Below are 20,528 nucleotides of genomic sequence, written 5' to 3' on the forward strand. Positions count from 1 at the left end.
CTGTAGAAGAATTAAAAGATTTCTAGTTATAAGGTTCCAAAAAGGATAAGATGGTTTGAGAAGGATATGGATTTTGAGAAATACTAAATGTAATTTTCAATTATGGTGTATCTTTCTCCTAATTGGATCAAATAAAAATATTGACACAACTATACAACTTAATTTTGTCCATATAGCTTGTACTAGTACTTGCACTTGATTGAGCCCAGTAACCTTCATGACATGGCTGACTACATCATCCTGACTTTTGCTTGGCATTGAGGATTAGGATTCCTCCTCAAGAACTATTGAAATTTGAAGCAAAGTAGATTTCAGGCTTCCTGATGGGAACCCCACAGTGTTATGTTGCTGTCATTGGTTGACTCTTCTAATGATGAATGGGGTTCACAAAAATCAAACTTGTGCCCTAACATGATTTATTAGACCTATATATTTGGATTGGAAAAAAAATTGTGGGTTTATTTTTGGACCCATACCCAACCTAGAAGCCTATGGGTCTAAATAGAATTCTGATAAGAGTCTTGTATTTGTGAGTCTTAATGATAGGCCTAATTGAAAATAATGCATTTCTAATAAAACTAGTCAGTTCAAATCATGATTCTGTTTTATCAGATTATGCCGTTATATTTTCAAATCTAATGCCATCTATGATATAGGAATTCGCACTGTTAAAGTTCATTTTTGTTAATTTTTTTACATAAAATCAACAATTTGGACATCCATTTATTTTTGAATTTTCATTTCAAGCACTCACAATTAATCTATATGACTTGTTATAAAATTTTGAACTTCAAGACTAATAAATAGTAATTTGTCATTTACGAACATATAATTAATTTTTCTTAGTATTTTTGGATATAAAGTGAAGTTCACAAATATTACGAGTATTTATATGAAACCCATAACCAGAGACTTATAAATAGTTAAAATGTTCGTTTGAGAGCTTATAACTTATAAGTAGTTTAGTAAAGCTAGTAGTTTTTGTTGACTTGATATGAAGATGGTTAAAAGGTTCGATGAGGTTCTACAAAAAATAAAAAAGGGTTCCATGAAGGACAAACAAATAGCTTTTCCTCGTTTTTGGTTGTTCTTGAAAATCTAGCTATTTATTTATTTATTTTATAAAAAAATTAATCAATTTGAAAAATTTATAATTAATTAAAACACTCTCTCCTTTTCTAAGGAAAATTTTTATTTGTCTTCTTGTAGATTTTTCTACAACCAAACTTAACATAAAAGTGAAGTCCGTCTAATTTTTTGACCTTGTATAGAACTTCCAACTTCAAAATCTATCTACAGAAAAAGGAAGAAAAACTTGAGCACCTGTAAGTAATTAAGGACTCAATGAACGATCTACAAGTCGTTTTCCCAATAAACTCAGAAGTCCAAACAGAACGAAGTTGGTAGCTTGCGACTTAGGGACTTATAAGTAGCTAAAAACTCCACATAACGAACAACCAGAGCTTGCAGGCTAGGGGAGAAATAGGTGAGGAGTCGTTTCTCCAGTATGGAGCCTATTTTTCAGTGCGAGCCACATGAAAACTTCACTTTTTCTGCTTTCCATGATGATTTGTAGTAGGAGGCAAGAGTCCTCAATTACTGAGGAAAGAACAGAAAAAGCTGGTCCAAAATGGGAAAAGTTCCTTGTTGATGTCTAGCCACAGATGAGATGGGTTGCGGATTGAGTATCTCATTCTCATACCCCAACATTTTTCTGGCATGGCACGTAAATTGAATCAGATTCTTCCATCTGACATTAGGCTCAGGTTTCGATAATTTTTATGCCCATCTGGTTAGCATAGAGCTATTCATAGTTTTGATGTCCTTGATCCCCCAACCTCCTCCTTGCTTTTCTTCACATGCATTCGACCATTTCGCAAGGCATTGAAATCCACTAATTTATCACTCCCTTTCCATAAGAATAATTTTCACAGTTTTTCCATCCTTTTAACCATCTAAGCAGGTAAAGAGCACTATTATTAAGTAGGTTGGCAAGGTAGAAAGGATAGCATTTACCATCTCCCAATGAGCAAAACTTCCCTTTTCCAAGATGCCGGTCTAGCTTCCATCTTTTCAATGAGAGAGAGCCAGCGCTCTATTCAGAAGTACATTCATCTTGGCATCCAGGCCGCTAGAGATGTATCATAGAGCCATGCTATATACAAGAATGCTCGGTATAAATGCTGTCTCTTTGTGCAATTCAAGGAGTCAAGAAATTTTTCAGGGCTAATATAACTTTGCCCCTAGAAGTTAATGAGAACCAAAGTCACTATTCGTTCTTGAGCAACCACAGTCAGTCATACCAATTCGTCTCATGCTTGTCTAGCAACTGCAACCAGGAGGTGAAATCAGATGCAAGAAACAGAGAGTACCACTAAATAATGATTTGGTCTAATATATTTCAAGTGTAAATTTCTGGCTGCCTCAACTCTCAACTCAACTGCACAAAGGGTCCAAGACAAACTTTTTCCCAGTACATCTCCAGATGGTTGGCTTCCTGGATCAACATCCCAACATAAGATTCAGCCAACAAGAAACAAGAGTTCCTGCACATGATCACGAGTTCTCTCACACAGACGTCTTATATATAACATGATACAAGATCCTGAGCTTTGAAAACAGATGCATCCCTAGACGCGCTCCATTAAAAGGTAACATATTATCACAAGAATACTGTAGGACTAATTAATCAGCCAGAACCTTTCTTTTCCTTGGATAAAGTACTCCTCCAAATATACATTACTTGCTACACAAAAGATTCCAGCTTAACAACTCATCTAGGGATTACATTATCAGAGAAAGCAGTACAGAGACAACCCCAAAGGCACAAAGCAACAATAAGAACTAAATATGCAGGAACATTTTATACTTTTCTCTGTTATCCCATTCATATTCTGGAGCCAACTAAACCATTCTCACATAACTAGAGCCAGTTATCCGAAATGCTACACAACTTCACTGTCTGGGCGAACACAACAAACGCACAGTTGATGTAGCAAAGGGACATCAAGGAGTTGTCTGTTTATGCAAGTTCGCTCGGTTGTGCATCAGTTTCCTTGAGCAGTATCGTTCCTCCCTAGTTCACTTGGTGGTGGAAGGAGAAGGGCAAGTCTTTGTTTATATCTTTCAATCCGCAGTAAGCGCTCTTTTCTCAACCTGTGGTAGATAAACAAAACAAGATTAAAAATTTTCTGTTTACCAGCCTCTGGTTATCGCCATGTATATGAAGATGACCAAAAGCTCCACCACTAGATATGTTGCAAGGAAATCTGAAGCTAAATTGTGTCAATGCAACTTAGGTATGGCAGTGCAGCACACAGTTCCAATGCGCTATAACCGCTATAAATTGACCAACCTGTTAGTGGTTTGTAATTTGCAACTTGCAGTAGCATCTGCATGTGCTGTGTTTGACACATCAGTTTCATGCCCCTCGTATAGTAATATCACAAACAATCATATACATACAAATGCACAAGCTAATGCATCACACTGGAATGCGCGCACACTCCATATTGTAATTTAACACACTTGAATGAATGGAGTGTCAACAAACAAGACAAACAAGGAACAAGCTTAGGGAGTGAAACATTTCTTTAATTGATAAAGTTCAGCACTGGCAATGCCAAGACAACAGAGCAAGAAAAAACAATTTATGAACAACGGACAGCCTGTTATTAGTAAGGAGTTCAATTCTAAGCAATCACTGTCAACATAAGGAACAATTATGATTTTTCAAACTGGCTACAGTGGAAAGATGGAGTTCACATAAGAGATTAGCTTTCTTCATGTCATCTTTGGTAAACAGGGTAGCTGTGATCCTTTAAGTTCATTATATATTAAAAAGCACTCTCTGTATGCCCACACGTAACCATTTGCATTTAATGCATATGAAACAACTAATTCATTTCACATCCACTTGATCCTAATGTCACACACTGTATCCAACAACGTGATGGTGCCACATCCATTATCAGGACTATGCTATACAAATTTATGCGTTAGCATAGTAGTAATAGCACAAGAACTGATGCCAATAACTAGTATTAACTAATTCTTTTTTAGCAAAATTTGGATTTAAGGGTTTGTTTGGATGGTCAATTAGTGGATTCCAAGATAGAACATGAGAGGAGTTAGCAGAGATGAAGTGACAGGGAGGGCAAGAGGAGAATTGAGGCCAAAGGACCCCCTAATCACCATAGTTTTAAAAACTGAAATCCACCTGAAAAGATGATTCTTAGTGTCCCAATGTTATTGAAATTCTAGGGATTGAGTAGCCTTGCTTATCCATACAATTCTCTTTTCCACCCATGTCTCTCCTTCTCAGACTCCCAACTATATGAGGGCAATCTGTGGACATGGCAATCAACCATCCAAGCAGATGCAAAATATGCAACATTATAGTTATATCAAGCATGATGCCAACTGTCAATGAATCTCAAGGTAAATTCAGCTCTGAAAATTGTAATAGGTTTAAGAACAACAAATAATTATATCCGAGAGAGCACTGAAAACTCACTGTGCCCGAACCCTTTTGGCACGCTTTATATGCCCTTCTAACAGATCACGTGCTGATAACTGCTCAACAGAACCAACATCCTGCAGAAGCCTTCAAGTTAAAATTCATTCTCATCTCTAAGACATAATATCTTATATATGGCTTAAATTCATAAAATAAACAAGCAACAAACCAATGGTACTTCCAACAACACAGATAAAACACTACCGAAAACTAAAGCGCCAGTCAAATAATTCAAACCAAAACTATGAGTTTAGTTAGGATACAGTGTAAATTCTATATCTTCATGCTAGTGTTTTAAAAGGTTATTGCAGCGTGCAGGTAGTGAAGGGACTGTATAGAGTACATGCAGTATGCAGGCCACATGTGCGGGTGCATATGCAGTTAATATTTTTCTAGCTATTTAAAATACACAAAATAGATTGAACACAATAAAAGACCAATAGAACAATAACAACTAATTATCAGTTATTATTTAATACTGAATACCGAATGATAATAGCTGTAACATACTTAACATATCAACATTCTCCGTATCCCATATCAAACCCATCTAAACTGACATTGTACCTATCCATCAGTTTGAATCTAATCCATTTGCAAAGGTCCACATGAGAGTGGACCATATATATAGCCCCAAAATGCTAAGTAGGCCGTAGATACAGCTGCAGAATGCTAAGTGGACCACTTTTGCAAGCCACATGCAGTATGAATTCATAAAGTAACTGCAAATAGGCAACACGGGGTGCTCAGGGACCATATCTGCATATACAGCCATATACATTGCATTCCAAGAATGCTAACCCTTACATCACCACCCTCGCTAATGGTTCAATAATGTGGCCTATCATAGCATAAACAGTAATAGAGAAAATTCAGGTCTATGTGATATAACTTGGTCACGGTTCATTTATTGGCTTTCTAACATCCAAACCAAGAATTCTCATAATCAAACTATAATAAGTTTAGAAAATGGTCAAATGCTATGTTCATTCCGAATTACAGAAACAACAAAACACAGGATTCTTGCAATAGCAGTCTGAGCAAATTGATAGACTTGTCTAGCTTGCTCACTGTAACATCATCCAACTCTTTCTCTGAGACCAAAGAATGGTGCAAAAAATGCACCCTGACCAGATAAGTTGTCATTGTCTCGTGCCACAATAAATCATGAGAATACTCGTAGCCTTGAGCCAACCGGCTTCTTACACATGATCTAAATAATATGGTTAAACATCTTTTCTATTCTCCTTTACAGCTCCAAACTTCTACAAACACAACCCACCCCTTGTGCAACATTCAAATTTTGGTGTCCTGCAACAGCTCATAAGCCTCCATGGCCCCCTGAAGTTCCCTACACCTGAGTGGCTAACCTTTGTGCATATTGTAAACCTCAAAGGCTATAGAGGGTGTAACATAATTCAGGCACTACATAGTACTATGCCTCCTCCCTCCTACCCAGCCTTGTGTACTCCACTTCCTCTCCTCATTCTCCTTCCCCACTGTCTTGCTCTTCCTTCGCCTCCTCAACCCTCTATCCTTCTCCCCCTCCTCTTTCTTGCTATGTCCCTCCAGCTCCACCACCTGTCTCTCCTCCTCCCCTCCTCTTCTGCACAGGCACCCACACTGCCAAAGCACTATGCAATCCCCTGTACTGTCTCCCTTCCATGGCAGGCATGGTTCCTGTTTCATTTACACCCCTACATAAAAGGGTGAGGTGATATGGATGCATCTCAATGTATCTAATATCATCTAGCAATAGTGTAATGCCTGACAAACCCACTTTCACATTCCCATTAATCAATCTCGATGCTCGGGCAAATGGGACACCCCATGGTCCCACCTGTATTTAAAACCTGGCCCGAGCAATTATATTCCTTGAGTCCTTTACCCATGATCTTCTCAATGTCAATGTAGTGTCTCTAATACCATCTAGCAATAGTTCAAGGCCTGCACACACCATATCAGTTATCATTTCCTACCACTTGATCAGGTCCGCAGAGAGTTAAGGATGACATATGCTGATGCTAGGGACTCAACTAATCAAGTTAGGTCAACCTTAATTTGATCATGACCTGACCAATTTGCACCAAAAACACTTCTGGTATCAACCCACTCATATAAATTCTGGGTCAGGTGAATGTGTCTTATGTGTTGCCACCCTTCAAGAGTTTATAGAGAGCCAAAGATCATATAAAAACATATGATGGCTGCTTTCCCTTATTGTTATCTGCTCCTTTTCAAAATTTTGTTCTCCATCTTGGAGACAACTCATCAAATAATAGAAGATAAACCAAATTCTGTTACAACTCATTTGTTTGAAAGCTACATGCAACATATTCAAAGTTGGCTCAGCTGCAATGATGATTTTTTCACTCTGCTGAAAAAAAAAGCATGCATCACATAAGATTTAAGAGCAATTCTGGAAATGAAGGATTAAAACGGAGTTGCATGACAAGTTCGTCTTTGCTGATCATAGCTCAAAACAAACTTGTTAATTCATTAAGGATCACATGCAGTCTAATTTACAATGTAAGCTAGAAAGATCATATGACATACTAAATGCAACCTTAAGCCTAAGAACCTCCTCCAAGATTATGCTGTACTCATGCCCAAACATGTTCTGTTATTGCTTTCAATGATGCATAAATGTAAAGCAAAAACAGGTCAACATAACATGCATATGACTAGTTAGAAAAAAATAAGTATTTTGTAAAAATAGACCTCTTCCTTGATAGGATCTTCGCCTTCATTGTTGTCTTCACTCTTTTTCAACATGTGAGTGTCAACCATTGATGGAGGCAAAGGTCTCGGCAGAAGCTTCACACCATCCCCGAAATTTGGCTGCACGAAATAGACATGATGTGAAAACTTGATGGAGGGGCAAACAAGATGGAGCCAAATGCCATAAAAAAATCATTAGAATACAAAGAACATAAAAATATGCATGTAAAAGAAATGGTGCGAAAGCAAAATTACCAACCAGTTAGAAGGGGGGGAAGCCAAAGAAAAAAGAAAGTGATTCTTGCAATTAAAACAAGAAATTGATAATGACCTATTTCTGCATTGAAATCACAAGATATACAATGATTATTGTACAGAACTATTGCTTTATGTTAAGCAAATTGACACATTCATCAAGAAAATATCATCTTATCATATTATTTGCACTTCTAGTACAAGGCAAGCTGTTGCACAAGTGCAGGTACAGTACTTTTTCCAATACATTTTTAGCCAAAGAAGACTTGGTACCATTAACGAGCTATACTAGTATGTGCTTGCATTTATGCCTTAGCACGACTATCATAACCATTAGTTATCAGAACATATTTCTAGACAAACCTGTCATGAAGATGACTGCGTAAGTATCAAACTATATATCCCGGAACAGAACAGAAAATTCAAAGGGCATGTTTGGTTCACCATTTTTGGTTGGAAGTGAAGGCTGTAAGTCACCAAAGTGACTTCAGACTGCCACAAGCCAAAGTCCCTTCAGCACCTTTTTTGGAAAGTCAAGCATAACAGAGAACTTCTGTGAACATTTCCCCTAAACCAAACACAGGAAAGTCAATTTCATGATATGACTTCCTTTCCCTTCTGCTCGCTTGTGGCAAAACAAATACATCCAAAGTAGACTATATAGCCTGCCTTCTGAAAGAATGTACACTTTTACCCAAAAAAATGGCATCAATCAGTAATCTCTTAGAATCTAAATTGAGGGTTGGAGAAGGAAGGGAAGGCCTCTATGACATTCAGGAAAAAATATTCATATAATTGACTCCATATATTTGGGACTAGGCTTGATTGTTAATGCAAATATATATCACACTGGTGATACCTAAGGCAATTTCTGTGCCAATTTACAGACAGCTGATCTTGAATCTTGACAACCAAGAAAACTGAATGCCAATCATCATCGAAAACAAGTAATCATGAACATTCAAATTAGAGGAAAAAAAAAAAGCTGCCGGATGAAGAATATCAGCACCATGAGCATGAAGGAACCTTGTTCGGCAATCTGGAATAACTTAAAGAACAACAAAGTATTTGGTCTAGTTAACATGGTACCAACAAAAAACATATGCAGCAAAGAGGATATGCTCAAACCTGACTTTCATGAGGCAAACCATTTCGAACCCAAGATCGGCAAAGAGCATATAAAGAGCCTGATTCACCATCAGATAGTCTAACCTTCAAACAAATGACAAGAGGTAGGTAAGTAACACTAGTAAAGAGCATTTCCTTGTCAAGTACACTAAACCTGCCATGAGTTTGAGCTCAATTATGTATCTAAGTCCAATTTTTCATCAGCAGTTCATGCATAGCTAATTAATTATTTTTAGACAGTGATTTCTAATTTCATAATATCAAAGAGCAAGTTGCTGTAATAATGCAGGTTCTCCGGTCCCTTGGGAACACAAGGATATATCCTTTTATACACTAAAGAAACATTATGATTCAAGCCAAAACAATTTGATGATGCACATGTAATGATTATGGGACAATCTAGTAAGATCTTGGGTAGCAACAGCACATGTGCTCTCAATTTATGTAAGAATTCTCCCATACAAATAAGCCAAGTTCTGCAGCTGTTGAAATGTTGACAACAACACAACTAATCTGCAGGCTTCAATTAAATTCTAAATTTGCAATCAATTTGCACCTTTAATTTTGGATGGATAAACAATAGTTGGTACAAGATAAATCTTATGCATGCTGCGGGAGATCTGAAGATTAAAGTGATCATTTTTTTAAAAAAGCAGTTTACAGGAAAATGTTCCTGACCATGTGATCAGATACCTCATAACAAATATTAAAATGCTGCAGTTTCTGACCATGACTTGTAATATATCTAGTGACACCTAAAAGCTCAAAGATGTCCATGCAATGAGAAACTCATTACATAGAATATCAGAACAAATATAACAGCCACGTTATCTGATGGTTCTGAACTAAAGTTGAAAAGTCATATTTCAACCATCAGCACAAGATAGCTCTCTGAAATCTAGTATAGTTTTTTCAATCACTTTGAATCCCATGAATTTATCTTATGCAAATCTTAGTCTCACCTGTCTCTGCTGATTTAAACAATGCAAGCCACATGAAAATGCAAGCTAGATAACCATCACAATTTCATAGTTATGTTTGTTGATGGTGGTTGGCTAGATTAATTTTGGAGAAGCATAATTAGGCATACACTTGCAGTCTTGCACTGAATGCTTTTTTCCGAATTTTGCAGCTTTAGGTGCTTCTAGTCATAGTCTTCTGTCCTTTTCTAGTTCAAAATTATTTGTTGCTCTAACATATTAGCAACAACAATCAAGAAAAATACTTGCTCTAATATATGCACCTCAATAATATCATAACAAGTAGGAAGTATACATCAAATTTTATCATCATTTTCGGAATGTATATCTCTTCCAAGCCATAAACGTCAGCTTTCAGCAGCATGCGTCAAAAGATGACACCATCCTTTTCCACCACCAATTCCCATTTAATGACATGCTTGCATATAATGCTCCATCAATCTTACACATAATTTTCCATAAATGCCCAGAATTGCATTTTTCCTATATTATGACACATCCATCAGCAAACAAGCTTTTTACATTATGCAGTTCCCTTCTACATTGCCAGAATATCCAAATTCTTTTAAAGACAATCCATGTCTTATCATTTAAAAGAATTTAGAGGAATGACCTTGGTGCGATAGTAAGGTTGCTCCATTGTGACCTGGTGTCACAGGTTCAAAGCATGGAAACAACCTCTCCGCATATGTGGGTAAGGTTCTATATATCTAACCTTCCCCAAACTTTGCAGTGGTGCGAGACTTGTGCACTAAGATGTCCTCTTTTTGTATCTTATTATTTATAAGATGGTGATCAAGAATTTCAGTTATCATTATTTTGAAATAATCCTTCCGCTCACTTCAAAGAAGTGCAGTTCATATGCAGAAAGCACATCTTAAAAAATTGTAGAAATCAAAATCCTGCAGGAAGAGGAGGAATAGGGAGGGAGGTGAAGTCAGGTGGTTTGCTTACTTTCCGGTCGTTAATCATGACAATTGTATCTTCTCTAGTCTTGTCCCTGAAATTAATTAGATATCACTCACTGCTTGTATGTGACAAAATATATCTAAATCCAAAACAAGCACAAGTACTGCATGTTACCTCTCCTTACTGTTGTTATACTCATATGTTGAAGACACCGCTGGGAACGAAGTAACCTAAGCAAATCAGGATGAAGGAGCATGCTGTTAAATGAGATGAAAAAGTATAGAATCAAATAATGGCATATGGCCATGTTGCAAAGGAACATTACAATGATGAAAGAAAAATATAACAAAGATTTTAAATAACATATTCAAGTGAAAAATATAAGCTTCCTAAGGCAAACATATGATATATCTGTCATAACATCATTTATATATGCCCCGTACACCTAATGTTATTGCAGCTGATGAATATATTATGATGTATTAAGCATCACTTGGATGAGGTAAGAAAAGGGCTATAGTGTTGGTATAGTTGGGAACTAGTGCATATCTTAAAAGGACCTTCAAAGGAACTAGAAAACATACAAATTAAGTCAAACAGCATCCAAGCAATAACACAGTAGCACAGGTCGTCAATATGGCTTGTGGAGGCTTAAACCGCTTATGCTACACTAATTCAGGCGATCGCTTAATACAGAAACCCAGTCTAATGCCTAATAGCCAATATACGAGTATTGGTTCAACAATTGCCCTAATTAGAATATAGGATCGCAGTACATGTCTGTGACTGTGAATGAGTAGAGCAAGAAAAGTTATGATGCATCACTTGAAAGTGCCGACAAAAAGATCAATGACGAGTAATTATTTGGTAGTTCTAAAAGAAGAATGTAGTAATGAATGAATCAATATCATTATCAATATGTCTATGAGTTATAAAATGAGTTATTGTGGTTCGCGAAACATATACCCTTAAAATTCGATGGTTGCACAAAGAATGGAATCAATCAAACAACAACTGCTGCATAAAGAGAGAGTAAGAGAGACTGGGAGAAAGAGAGATGAAAGAAGAAACCTTAGGGTGAGTAGCGGCCGGATTAACGCTCTTGGGAGTACCAGCCACACCAACGGTAGCAGCGCCGACCGACCTCGGGACTACGAAGGCCGGCGGCACGGGCAACGCCTGAGGCGGCCTCATCGCATGGGGCGGCGGGATCTGGGCGGCATGATCGGCGGCGGTGGCGGCAAAAACAAAGGGTCTGGCCTGGGCGGCGAAGGTCATGACCGCCGTAGGGCTCGCATTCCTGATATACCCGGCGGGGTTGGCAACGGTGACGGTCTGATCGGCGGCCGGCGGACGGACGGCGGCGGTGCGAGGGGAGAAGGCGCGGTGGGCGGCAGGGAAGAGGACGCCCTGGGGAGGCGGCGGGGGCGGCGGAGGGTGGAGGGGTTTGCCGAGGAGGGGTTGGGGCGAGGGGGAGAAGAGGGGGCTGGGAGGGGGGCGGAGGGAGGAGGGGAGGGGGGAGGAGAGGAAGGGTTTGGGAGGGGGCTGAGAGGATGTGGGGGGAGGGGCGGTGGCGGAATCCGGGCCGGTGGCGGTGGCGCAGGAGGAAGAGGATGGGGAGGTCGCCATGGCGGGGAGATTTGGGGAGGTTCAAAAGCTTTCGGGGATGGACTCAGTCTCGTCTATTTCAGCCAAACTGGCTCGCGTGCATGGCACGTGTGTAAAAAAAATAGATCTGCGATTGATTTAAAGGAATATTTGAAAAGCTACAACTCCACCTTAGGCATTAACATGGAGGTGGAACTACTGAATTTCGAATTATAAACCTAGCGCTTGGTAAGGGGGGAGCCAGGACTCTGGAATAGGAATAGAATAAGTTACTCCTATTCCAGTGGTTTGGTTTGGGATAGTCTTATTTCTATTCTTATGAGGAGAATAAAAATATCTCAATTCATCAAAATCCAATCTCTACTCATATTCAAATTCTATTATAATTCTGATTCTAATTTCGGTCGTGAACTAAATACATTGGAGGATATGTCCATTTCAATTCTCATTCCGATTTCGATTTTAATTTCAATTCTAGTCAAACACTTTTAATATTTATTTTTCAAAGACTGCAGCAGCAAGTAGCTTTTCAACATTTGTTCATCTCCAACAAAAAGTTGCAACTATATCTCATCTCTTTGATTGGTCATGTAAGTGGGATATCTCATCATCCTGAAATGAAGTAGTGAGCTTACCTCTCAACCTGTCATATTTTTATAAAACTACTCAAGTAACCATTAAATCAAACACAAAATCTTGCATTTAAATCTCTATAAGGCTCTAATCTAATAAAATTAATATCATGCCAACCAACAATTTAATCCACCAGCTATCATACTTCAACAATGAGTCATGCCTTTTTGGTGAGGTCCTGAGTTATTGTAAATGGTATCGAAGCGAAGCTGGCCCATAACCTATGTGAACTAGGGGATATTGTAGCACAGCTTTCTTAGGGCTGACCACGAGCTGATCGTGATGCTTATGATTAGATTTGAATGAATTTGAACTTTTAGCCTGACGAGAATTTTAAAGCTTAAAAATGGGGAGTATGTGAAGATCCGTGTGGGTGTATGTTTAGTCCGACGTCGGTTATTCACTGGGTACCTTCCGACTAGTCTTTTTAGATGAGGTTCTGGATTATTATAGTTTAGTAGTGAATTGGTTGTATTTTTCCACCTCTAGTATGGCACCTACTTCCTCACCATTTGCAGGTAAGTGAAGGGCGGTGACTTGGTAAGCCTCAGATGCCGGATAAAACATTGAAATTGGGAATCACTGATCTATTTGGTGTTTTGCATTTCAAACATAAAAGAGACCCTTGCTTTAGTTTCACATTGGCTGATAGAATTGGGTGTTGGTTTTTAAAACTCTTGGGCCACGGGTCTTGCATGCAGGTGTGAATGCATGGGCCAGAGAAGTTGGGCCGCTTGTGCACAAAGCATAACGCGTGGACCGGGCCAGTGTTCACTGATGCTGTGCTTCTTTTTTTTTGGGGGGGGGGGGGGGGGGGGGGGAGTTAGTGAGTGGTAAAACAGATGGTCGAGATCCATCTAGTTTGAGTGCAGCCAATCATATCAGAAAACAAACAATACTGAATAAAAGGCAAGGTTTAGTATTACCGTCTGTTAATTTATAAGGTTCTGCCCGAATGATCGGCAACATAGGATGCCATCTAGTCTGCTGTCTTGTTTGTCTTTCTGTAAATATGTGGAACACTGAATGATACACATGTTCCGGAAAGAAACCATATATCTGTAGGCAATGTATCTCTATCTATAGTCGAGCTAGATCCAGCCTATCACTAATGTTGAATCACCTTCTAGAAGAGCTATGCTATTATTTTGCTCTGTCGGTGTTGGGTTTGATTAACTCCGGCATGTGCTCGATTTTTTTTATGCTATAGAACTGTTTAAATTCTTTTTAAAATTTTCCTTTTGGTAGAGGAGGCCAAGCCTCAAATAATAGAGATCTAATCGAAAGCAAAAAAGAATCAATCATGGAAAGAGCTCCATTGGCCAACCAATCTACTGGCTCAGCAGCTTATCTTGGATGTCGACTGAATGCAGAATGCTCCAAATTTCCTGCAGTGATGGACTGGGGCTATTTGTTTGTGTCCCACTGGACTATTGTCATGAAAACTCCCTTCTAGCTATACATTATTGGAGTCCAGCTTATTTTTTATGTGAAAGAAAACAAAGAAGGCACCGAGTGTGGATCCCCACTCACCATCAGGCCATCTACTGCACAAGCAAAAATCTTACTGTTGTTGGCCAATATATCAATGGTTTAAATTGTGATATTTTTTAATTACAGGAAACTCCAACTGTCCTAATTAAGTCTGAAACCTGCAGTCTTCTTGAGGTCGAAAAACTATGGAGGAATAGAAGTTTTTTATTGAAGACTTTTGAGAGAAAACTAAATGCTACAATTGTTAAGGCCTGATATATATTGTCACTCCCTTCCTAACAGCTTAGGTTTTTTACTCCGGCAGTAAGTCAACAAAAATAACTTTTAGCAAAAATTTTGAGAAAAAAATAATGATGGCCGACCTTCTGTAATGACAAATATGGTACACTAAATCTAATTAAATTGATAGAGCAGTTTTTACCCTAAAAATATTATTTTCCTTTTAAATTCTGCCGTAGACTTTAAAGTTGCATGAGTATGAATTTGGATTTAAGCCATAAAGGTATATTGCACCTTGTAGTAATTTGGGCTTTGGAGGCCATGAGGATGCAAAATCATTTCGCATCTATAGATTAAATACCATAAGATCATAACCATCATTTGTCCACCCAAGGTTTTGTAGAGCGTGGCTAAATGAATACTTATTTGCTCTTGGATTTCTATGGATGGAAAGGAAAAAAATCCCTAATAGCAAGAAAGAGAAAAAAAAAAGTTGAATATTTAAATTTATCTTTTCTCAAAAAAGAGTATTTTTTTGAAAGAAAAATATTTAAATTTATCCTAAAGTTTACTGTCCTTTTATAATCTATTGAATAGCTCAAATCGAAATATATCTGAACAAACCTGTACGAAACTTAGAGAGTTCCTAGATCTGGTTTAGTATGAGCTAAAATTAGTCCGTACTGGTCCAAATTAAGTGGAACAATTCCGTATCATCCTGCACTGACCTGTTGTACCACAGTTGATGACAAGAAAAAAGTGTTGTGGCGTTAGTGCAATCATACTGGTACGGTTTTTAATACTGGCATGGTTTCTCGGATCTTGCTTCCTTGCATTTCTTATTTCTAATGGGCTCTTGATTTCCATCAAAAGAGGATCTATCGTCAATGGAGAAAAGCTAAAGAACCAGTTATGAACATTTTTTTTATTTAAATTGGGAATAATCTTTTTTCATTGTCTCAGAGAAGCTCTGACTTATATTGACATTATTATTGTTTACATGCTGACATGAGATGCCAGGTAGATAGCTCATTACTTGACACCATGCGTCAACTTTAGAGTGCTTGGCCAAATTTTCTCCTATTTATTTCATTAAGGACGAGCAAACAGGCATTTTGCCTTGTTTTTACTCTTAGCTGATACAAGTTGAGCACTTGGCTCGCATAACCAAAGCCTTGCAGAACAACTGCTTGCCACACAACTTCTTGTGGGCTTTATTCGTATACTATCCCTGCTTACAACCAACCCTCCTCCTCCAACTTCAAAAATCCTCAGCTCCCATTGACCTTCCTGCAGTTGCTCCTTATCTGCCCCCTGCTCCCTGTGAGGGGACTAATGTTCCCCATATTTATCATCGACCGAACGAAGTTCTGGAAGAAGACGGTCTGGCTGCTCGCAAAGCTGTTGACGATCGAAGCGGTGGGAGCTCCACTTGTTGAGAGGAGCTCTTGGTCCGACTGTAGAAGCCCGCGGTTGCCCTGAAGGTTGGTGAAGTAGTTCCTGTCGAAGGTGTTCGGCGTGGTCGGGTCGAGATTGTTGAGATTACTGCTACCTGCCCCTCCCTGAGGGCAGTTCTGCTGCAGTGTGGCCCGGTAAGAGGGGTTCAAGGTTGGGTCCGGTTTGCCTGTGCTGCTGAAGTTATAGAGCCGGCTGCTAAAGGTTCTGCACTGTGCTCGACCAAAGGTGTGGGCTCCTGTGATAAATATTAAGCATTCACAAGAAGTTTTCGTCAGAATTATGGACACACTAGTTAGGATATTGTGTGTGTTCTTCTTCTTCTTCTTCTAACCTGATAAGGCGACGAGATCAGTATTGCTGAGGCCGACGGCAGAGAATTTGGACTGGAGTCCAGTTAAGCTGTCGAAGGGGCTGGGAAGGTTGTTGGCAGCGTTCATGTTGGCGGTGGTGCTATCCCTTCTTCCAAGTAACACAGACCATGAGGGACCTCCTGACTGTTAGCAATAGTCAGTGTGTAAGTAGACTGGAATTCTTCGATCTTTCACTTATGTTGGCTTATTTCATAGGCTGATTTGATTTGGCTTCGAAACAACTGAGTCAGGTCATGAGGCAGTACGAGAATGTTTTCACAAACCTTGCTTTGATGTAACCTTTTCAAACTTCTAAGATTCACCTTTTCTAGTTGTAAGAGATCTTATTCCTACATGGCTCTGTTGATCAGTAAGTTCAGTCAACTTGGTCTATTTTGATTTTAATAATCCAATGAGGTCAGCTCATGCTATTTATTTGGTAGTCGGCAGTGCCTTATTAACCGAGATATATACTAAGTAAACGCGATAAAAAAGGACTTTATGAAGGTCTTCATGTTTTGTTTACAAAGAAAGATAAAAAAGGATGAAGGAAATTTTTTGGGATAAAAATAAAGTGGTTGTAATTTTTTAAATAATCTTTGTATATTTTATTGGAGAAAACTAATAGAGTGCTCCAAAGATAGAAGCTCTCCATTTTCAGTGGACATTAATTACCAATCTATCCTCTTAATTTTCTCCTCTTGTGGAGAAAAACCATCTAGATTTTGTTTGTCTATAGCACTGGAAGAGCCAGAATATATATATATATGAGAACTACTGCAATCATCTTTGTTTTTATTGCTCTCATTTAGCAGAAGAAGTAGGAGTATTAATAACTACTAATAAGTAACACAAGAAGGAAGAATCAAATGGAAAAGATAAGTAAAAATGGCTTACAGATCTAACTGAAGCTTCGGCAGCAAGGGCAAGGATATCAGCGCACGAGACTACTCCTGGGCAAGCTCTCTCCACTGCAGCCTTGATGTTGTCAACCACATTAAAACCTCGAAGCGAGTTGGCATTCGGAGCGGCACCCTTCTCACTCACTATGGTAGAGCTGCTGTCCAGCAAAACAGATCCATCGCAGCCCTAACACAAACAGAGTTCATTTAGCCTAAAAGAGAAGAAAGCCATATGTAGCCTTTCGTTTTATTTGTTAGCTAGAACATATAAGATAGATATATATATAGCTTTTGAATTCTATATTTATGGACAAAGAAGTCGTTCTTGCATATATCAGATTGCGCAAAAGATATAGAGCAGCCATATATATCTATTAGCCAGCAGCGTCAAAATGAATGAAAAAAAAGAACTGCAGCATATCTTTCAAGGAAGGAAGGCATGGAGGGACGAGTTGAAGGTTTACTTGGACAAAACAATCATGGAAGAAGAGTCGAGTCAGGCTTGCAGTGATCCGAACATCGGACGTTTGGGCTTGTCGAACTACGCTAAGCACAATGGCTGACACATTAGAGCATGTGGTATTGTAGAAGGAAGGGCTCAGTTGAGCTCGGGATCCTTGGAATAGCAAAGCCAAGCAGATGGCTAAGGCAACCGGAAGAGAAGAAGAAGAACAAGAAAACGAGGAAGACATCGATCCTTCTCTCTCCTATGGATGATGAGAGCATAAATAAGGCTTGCGTCCCTTTTTGCTTCTAGGTTTATTGTAAGTTTTCTGTGGTTTAAGATGGCCTCCAAGTGCGCATGTTTATAGCTTAGAGGAACGGCCTGGCAAGTTGAGGCCTGAGCTAGCTTGTGGACAATAGAAGGAAGGCTGTGAGGTGTGGTGAGGTGTTGAAATCATCACTTGTCCTAGAAGCTTAAGCTAGAGATAAAGTTTGAACTTAGGATCTCTGCTCTCATATCATGTCGAAAACACCATTTTTTTTCATAAACTTAAGCTGATAGAATAAAATAAAATTATTTATATATTTTATATTTTTTTATTGAAGGAAGGCATAAAAAAATGTTATTGCCACCTTAAGATTATAAAATTGTGGCAGCCCATTTTGCGTGTCGTTGGGTCAGCAGTCAAAATCATGCAGTACTCGGAATAATCTGCTCACCTCCGAAGACTCATTTCCCCTCCCTTGTTCGCGCAAGTCGCCACGCGCGCACACAGAGAAAGAGAGAGAGAGAGAGAGAGAGAGCACGTGGTTTGGTAGATTCAAATCATTGCATGCATTACGACCTTACGAGGCCGGCCCGGGTATTGTTTGGGTGGGGCCGGAGCTTTTTCGCTCGGCAAAGCAATATCAGCGTAGGATAGGGACCTCCTTCGAAGATGTTTGGCGTCCAGCTCGGCTACTGTGATTGCCAATTCAAAATTAGCAAGAGAGAGGTGCACACCAGCTGGATGATGGATTCTTTTGAGCAGTATTAATCCATCAATATAAACTATATATCATCCTTAGATAAAAATTTTTCACCAGCCATGCTATTGCAATAGGAATTAATCGAAGGACTTGTTTCCTAAGTGTTTGACCTAGATAATTTTGATCGGTATTGCTTCAACTAATGTTTACAAAAAAAATTGTTTATATCATATTGAGAGCAAATATTCGGTAATTAAATATATTCAAGGGGTAGTTAGCGATTCGGTAGCCAAATATATATCAGTTACTAACATGTTATCAACTTAACTGGCCAAACCCATGCCAAATAGTGAATGTTAGAAGATATTTGGTCAAAGCTCCTAAAAGCCATTTAGCCTGTACCAAGCGCGTTTTCCTCGCTTTCTTTATTTTTCACTTTTTCTATAACTTTAACCTATTGGTTAGCTGGTCAGCAGGTGGCCGTTAGAAATAGTTAAATCTATCCATCCCCTAATTAGCTTTTCAATATTAAAATTAAAATGGTGTAAGAAATCTATGCTCCCAATAACCATGTATATATGCTGGTCAAACTAATTAAAGGTGTTTACAAGGTTTATAGATGATATGTTATATGCATGGAATTTATAGTAGGCAAAAACCTGTCTTTGTTCATTAAATGGAAACCAAATTGATAGAACTTTAGAGTCATGTGAGAGTGCAACCGGTTCAAAATGATGAATACAACTTTGCAAGTATAAAACAACAAGGACGATCCTTGTCTTCGTGTCTAACAATTGCTAATTGGAAGTAGATTTTCTAAAGAGCTATCGGGTGGATTTAGTCGTGCTCTTGTTTGGCTTCACTATGACTTAGCTTTGGTTTGCTCCAAGATGTGTTATTTGCATAAAAATGGGCAGCCAAAGTCACATTACGTATTAATAGCCCAACTGAAGTGTTTGGGAGCTCAGTATGACAAATTTTCAGCAAAAAATACACAAAATGACTCCAATTTGTAGGGCTCTGACACGATTTTGGAAAAATTGATTCTTGTTTCCCCTCTTACTTGCAATCGGACATCCTTTTAATTAACTTGTTCTTTAAAAAACATGCTCTTAACTTGGACTAGTTTAGTTTGTATCTAGTACTTAACTTTGATTAAGACCGTTCAATTTTTTGGCTAGTTCAAGATGAGGCCTCTTTTTAATTTGTCTCACTTATTTAGGGTTGTATCTTGATCCAAAATTTGAAACAACATTTCATCAAGTCAAAGCATCAAATTGGATTAAATCCACTTTTTCGCAAGATCAATATATCTTTGTAATTAATAAAAAAAAAATCGAATCTTTCATGATTTTGTGAGCTCAATTTAGTTTCCAGGTGGGAGAGAGGGGGGGTGGTCCCCTGCACAAACCTGCTTTCCTTTCATGCCAGTTCCAGTAGTACTCCACTTGGTTGGTAGATTAGACATTAACTTTTCAAAAGATTCCATCATTAGCGAAGCCAGCTAAAGGGCACGTCAACTTGTCACCCACGTAGATTTTTCATGCACATGATGATAAAGTGAACCAACCACCATGGGTTTTCTTTTTTATATAAATTATAAAAACCTCCTTAGATCAGAAATAAATTACATTTATATCTAATACTTTATAAAATTATGCTTAATGCTTAATTTTCTAAAATTTATTTTTATCTAATACTTTAATTTATAACTTAATAGAACATCAGCCAATCCGTTAATCTTAAATAAGACCCAACTACCATGAAAAATGACCAAAATAAGCTTAGATGATATAATCATTATTCAAAAATATAAAAAAAAATATATGTATCCTTCTTTTCACTTAAGGACAATTTTGATTTTTATATGAGATATATGTTTTTACCGACATCATAAATTTAATTGGATGTAAGTGTCGGTTTTACAAAATATCAAATA

The 20,528-nt window shown here is 38.3% G+C and overlaps 2 protein-coding genes across 2 annotated transcripts; both read right to left on the reverse strand.

Moving 5' to 3' along the window:
• Window positions 1-2,682: 2,682 nt before the first annotated feature.
• LOC103713020 (uncharacterized) lies at window positions 2,683-12,177 on the reverse strand. The gene is made up of 7 exons (XM_008799776.6): window positions 11,584-12,177; window positions 10,687-10,742; window positions 10,558-10,603; window positions 8,624-8,707; window positions 7,241-7,360; window positions 4,517-4,596; window positions 2,683-3,156 (listed from the first exon to the last, which is right to left on the reverse strand). Exons 1-7 carry the CDS (start codon window positions 12,139-12,141, stop codon window positions 3,048-3,050), a joined length of 1,053 nt encoding a protein of 350 aa, XP_008797998.4. The 5' UTR covers window positions 12,142-12,177; the 3' UTR covers window positions 2,683-3,047.
• A 3,353-nt stretch (window positions 12,178-15,530) lies between these two features.
• On the reverse strand, window positions 15,531-18,106 carry LOC103713710 (peroxidase 15-like). The gene is made up of 4 exons (XM_039127121.3): window positions 17,641-18,106; window positions 17,172-17,363; window positions 16,256-16,418; window positions 15,531-16,159 (listed from the first exon to the last, which is right to left on the reverse strand). Exons 1-4 carry the CDS (start codon window positions 17,866-17,868, stop codon window positions 15,738-15,740), a joined length of 1,005 nt encoding a protein of 334 aa, XP_038983049.2. The 5' UTR covers window positions 17,869-18,106; the 3' UTR covers window positions 15,531-15,737.
• Between the last annotated feature and the right edge of the window lie 2,422 nt (window positions 18,107-20,528).

The sequence above is a fragment of the Phoenix dactylifera genome, chromosome 7 (genome assembly GCF_051530095.1).
Source record: "Phoenix dactylifera cultivar Ajwa chromosome 7, Ajwa_hap1_PhDact_Kaust_v1.1, whole genome shotgun sequence".
Lineage (NCBI taxonomy): Eukaryota > Viridiplantae > Streptophyta > Magnoliopsida > Arecales > Arecaceae > Phoenix > Phoenix dactylifera.

Bases quoted from the DNA above. Each gene is read 5' to 3' on its own strand.
- LOC103713710 (XM_039127121.3), bottom strand. From the start codon at position 17,868: ATGTCTTCCTCGTTTTCTTGTTCTTCTTCTTCTCTTCCGGTTGCCTTA. The intron at 17,364-17,640 runs GTAAACCTTCAA...TGTTTGTGTTAG, and splicing joins TCCATGATTGTTTTGTCCAA to GGCTGCGATGGATCTGTTTT. The intron at 16,160-16,255 runs GTTAGAAGAAGA...TATTTATCACAG, and splicing joins TGATCTCGTCGCCTTATCAG to GAGCCCACACCTTTGGTCGA.
- LOC103713020 (XM_008799776.6), bottom strand. From the start codon at position 12,141: ATGGCGACCTCCCCATCCTCTTCCTCCTGCGCCACCGCCACCGGCCCG. The intron at 8,708-10,557 runs GTAAGCAAACCA...ATTTGTTTGAAG, and splicing joins TCATGATTAACGACCGGAAA to GTTAGACTATCTGATGGTGA. The intron at 4,597-7,240 runs GTCTATTTTTAC...AGGCTTCTGCAG, and splicing joins AAGATCCTATCAAGGAAGAG to GATGTTGGTTCTGTTGAGCA.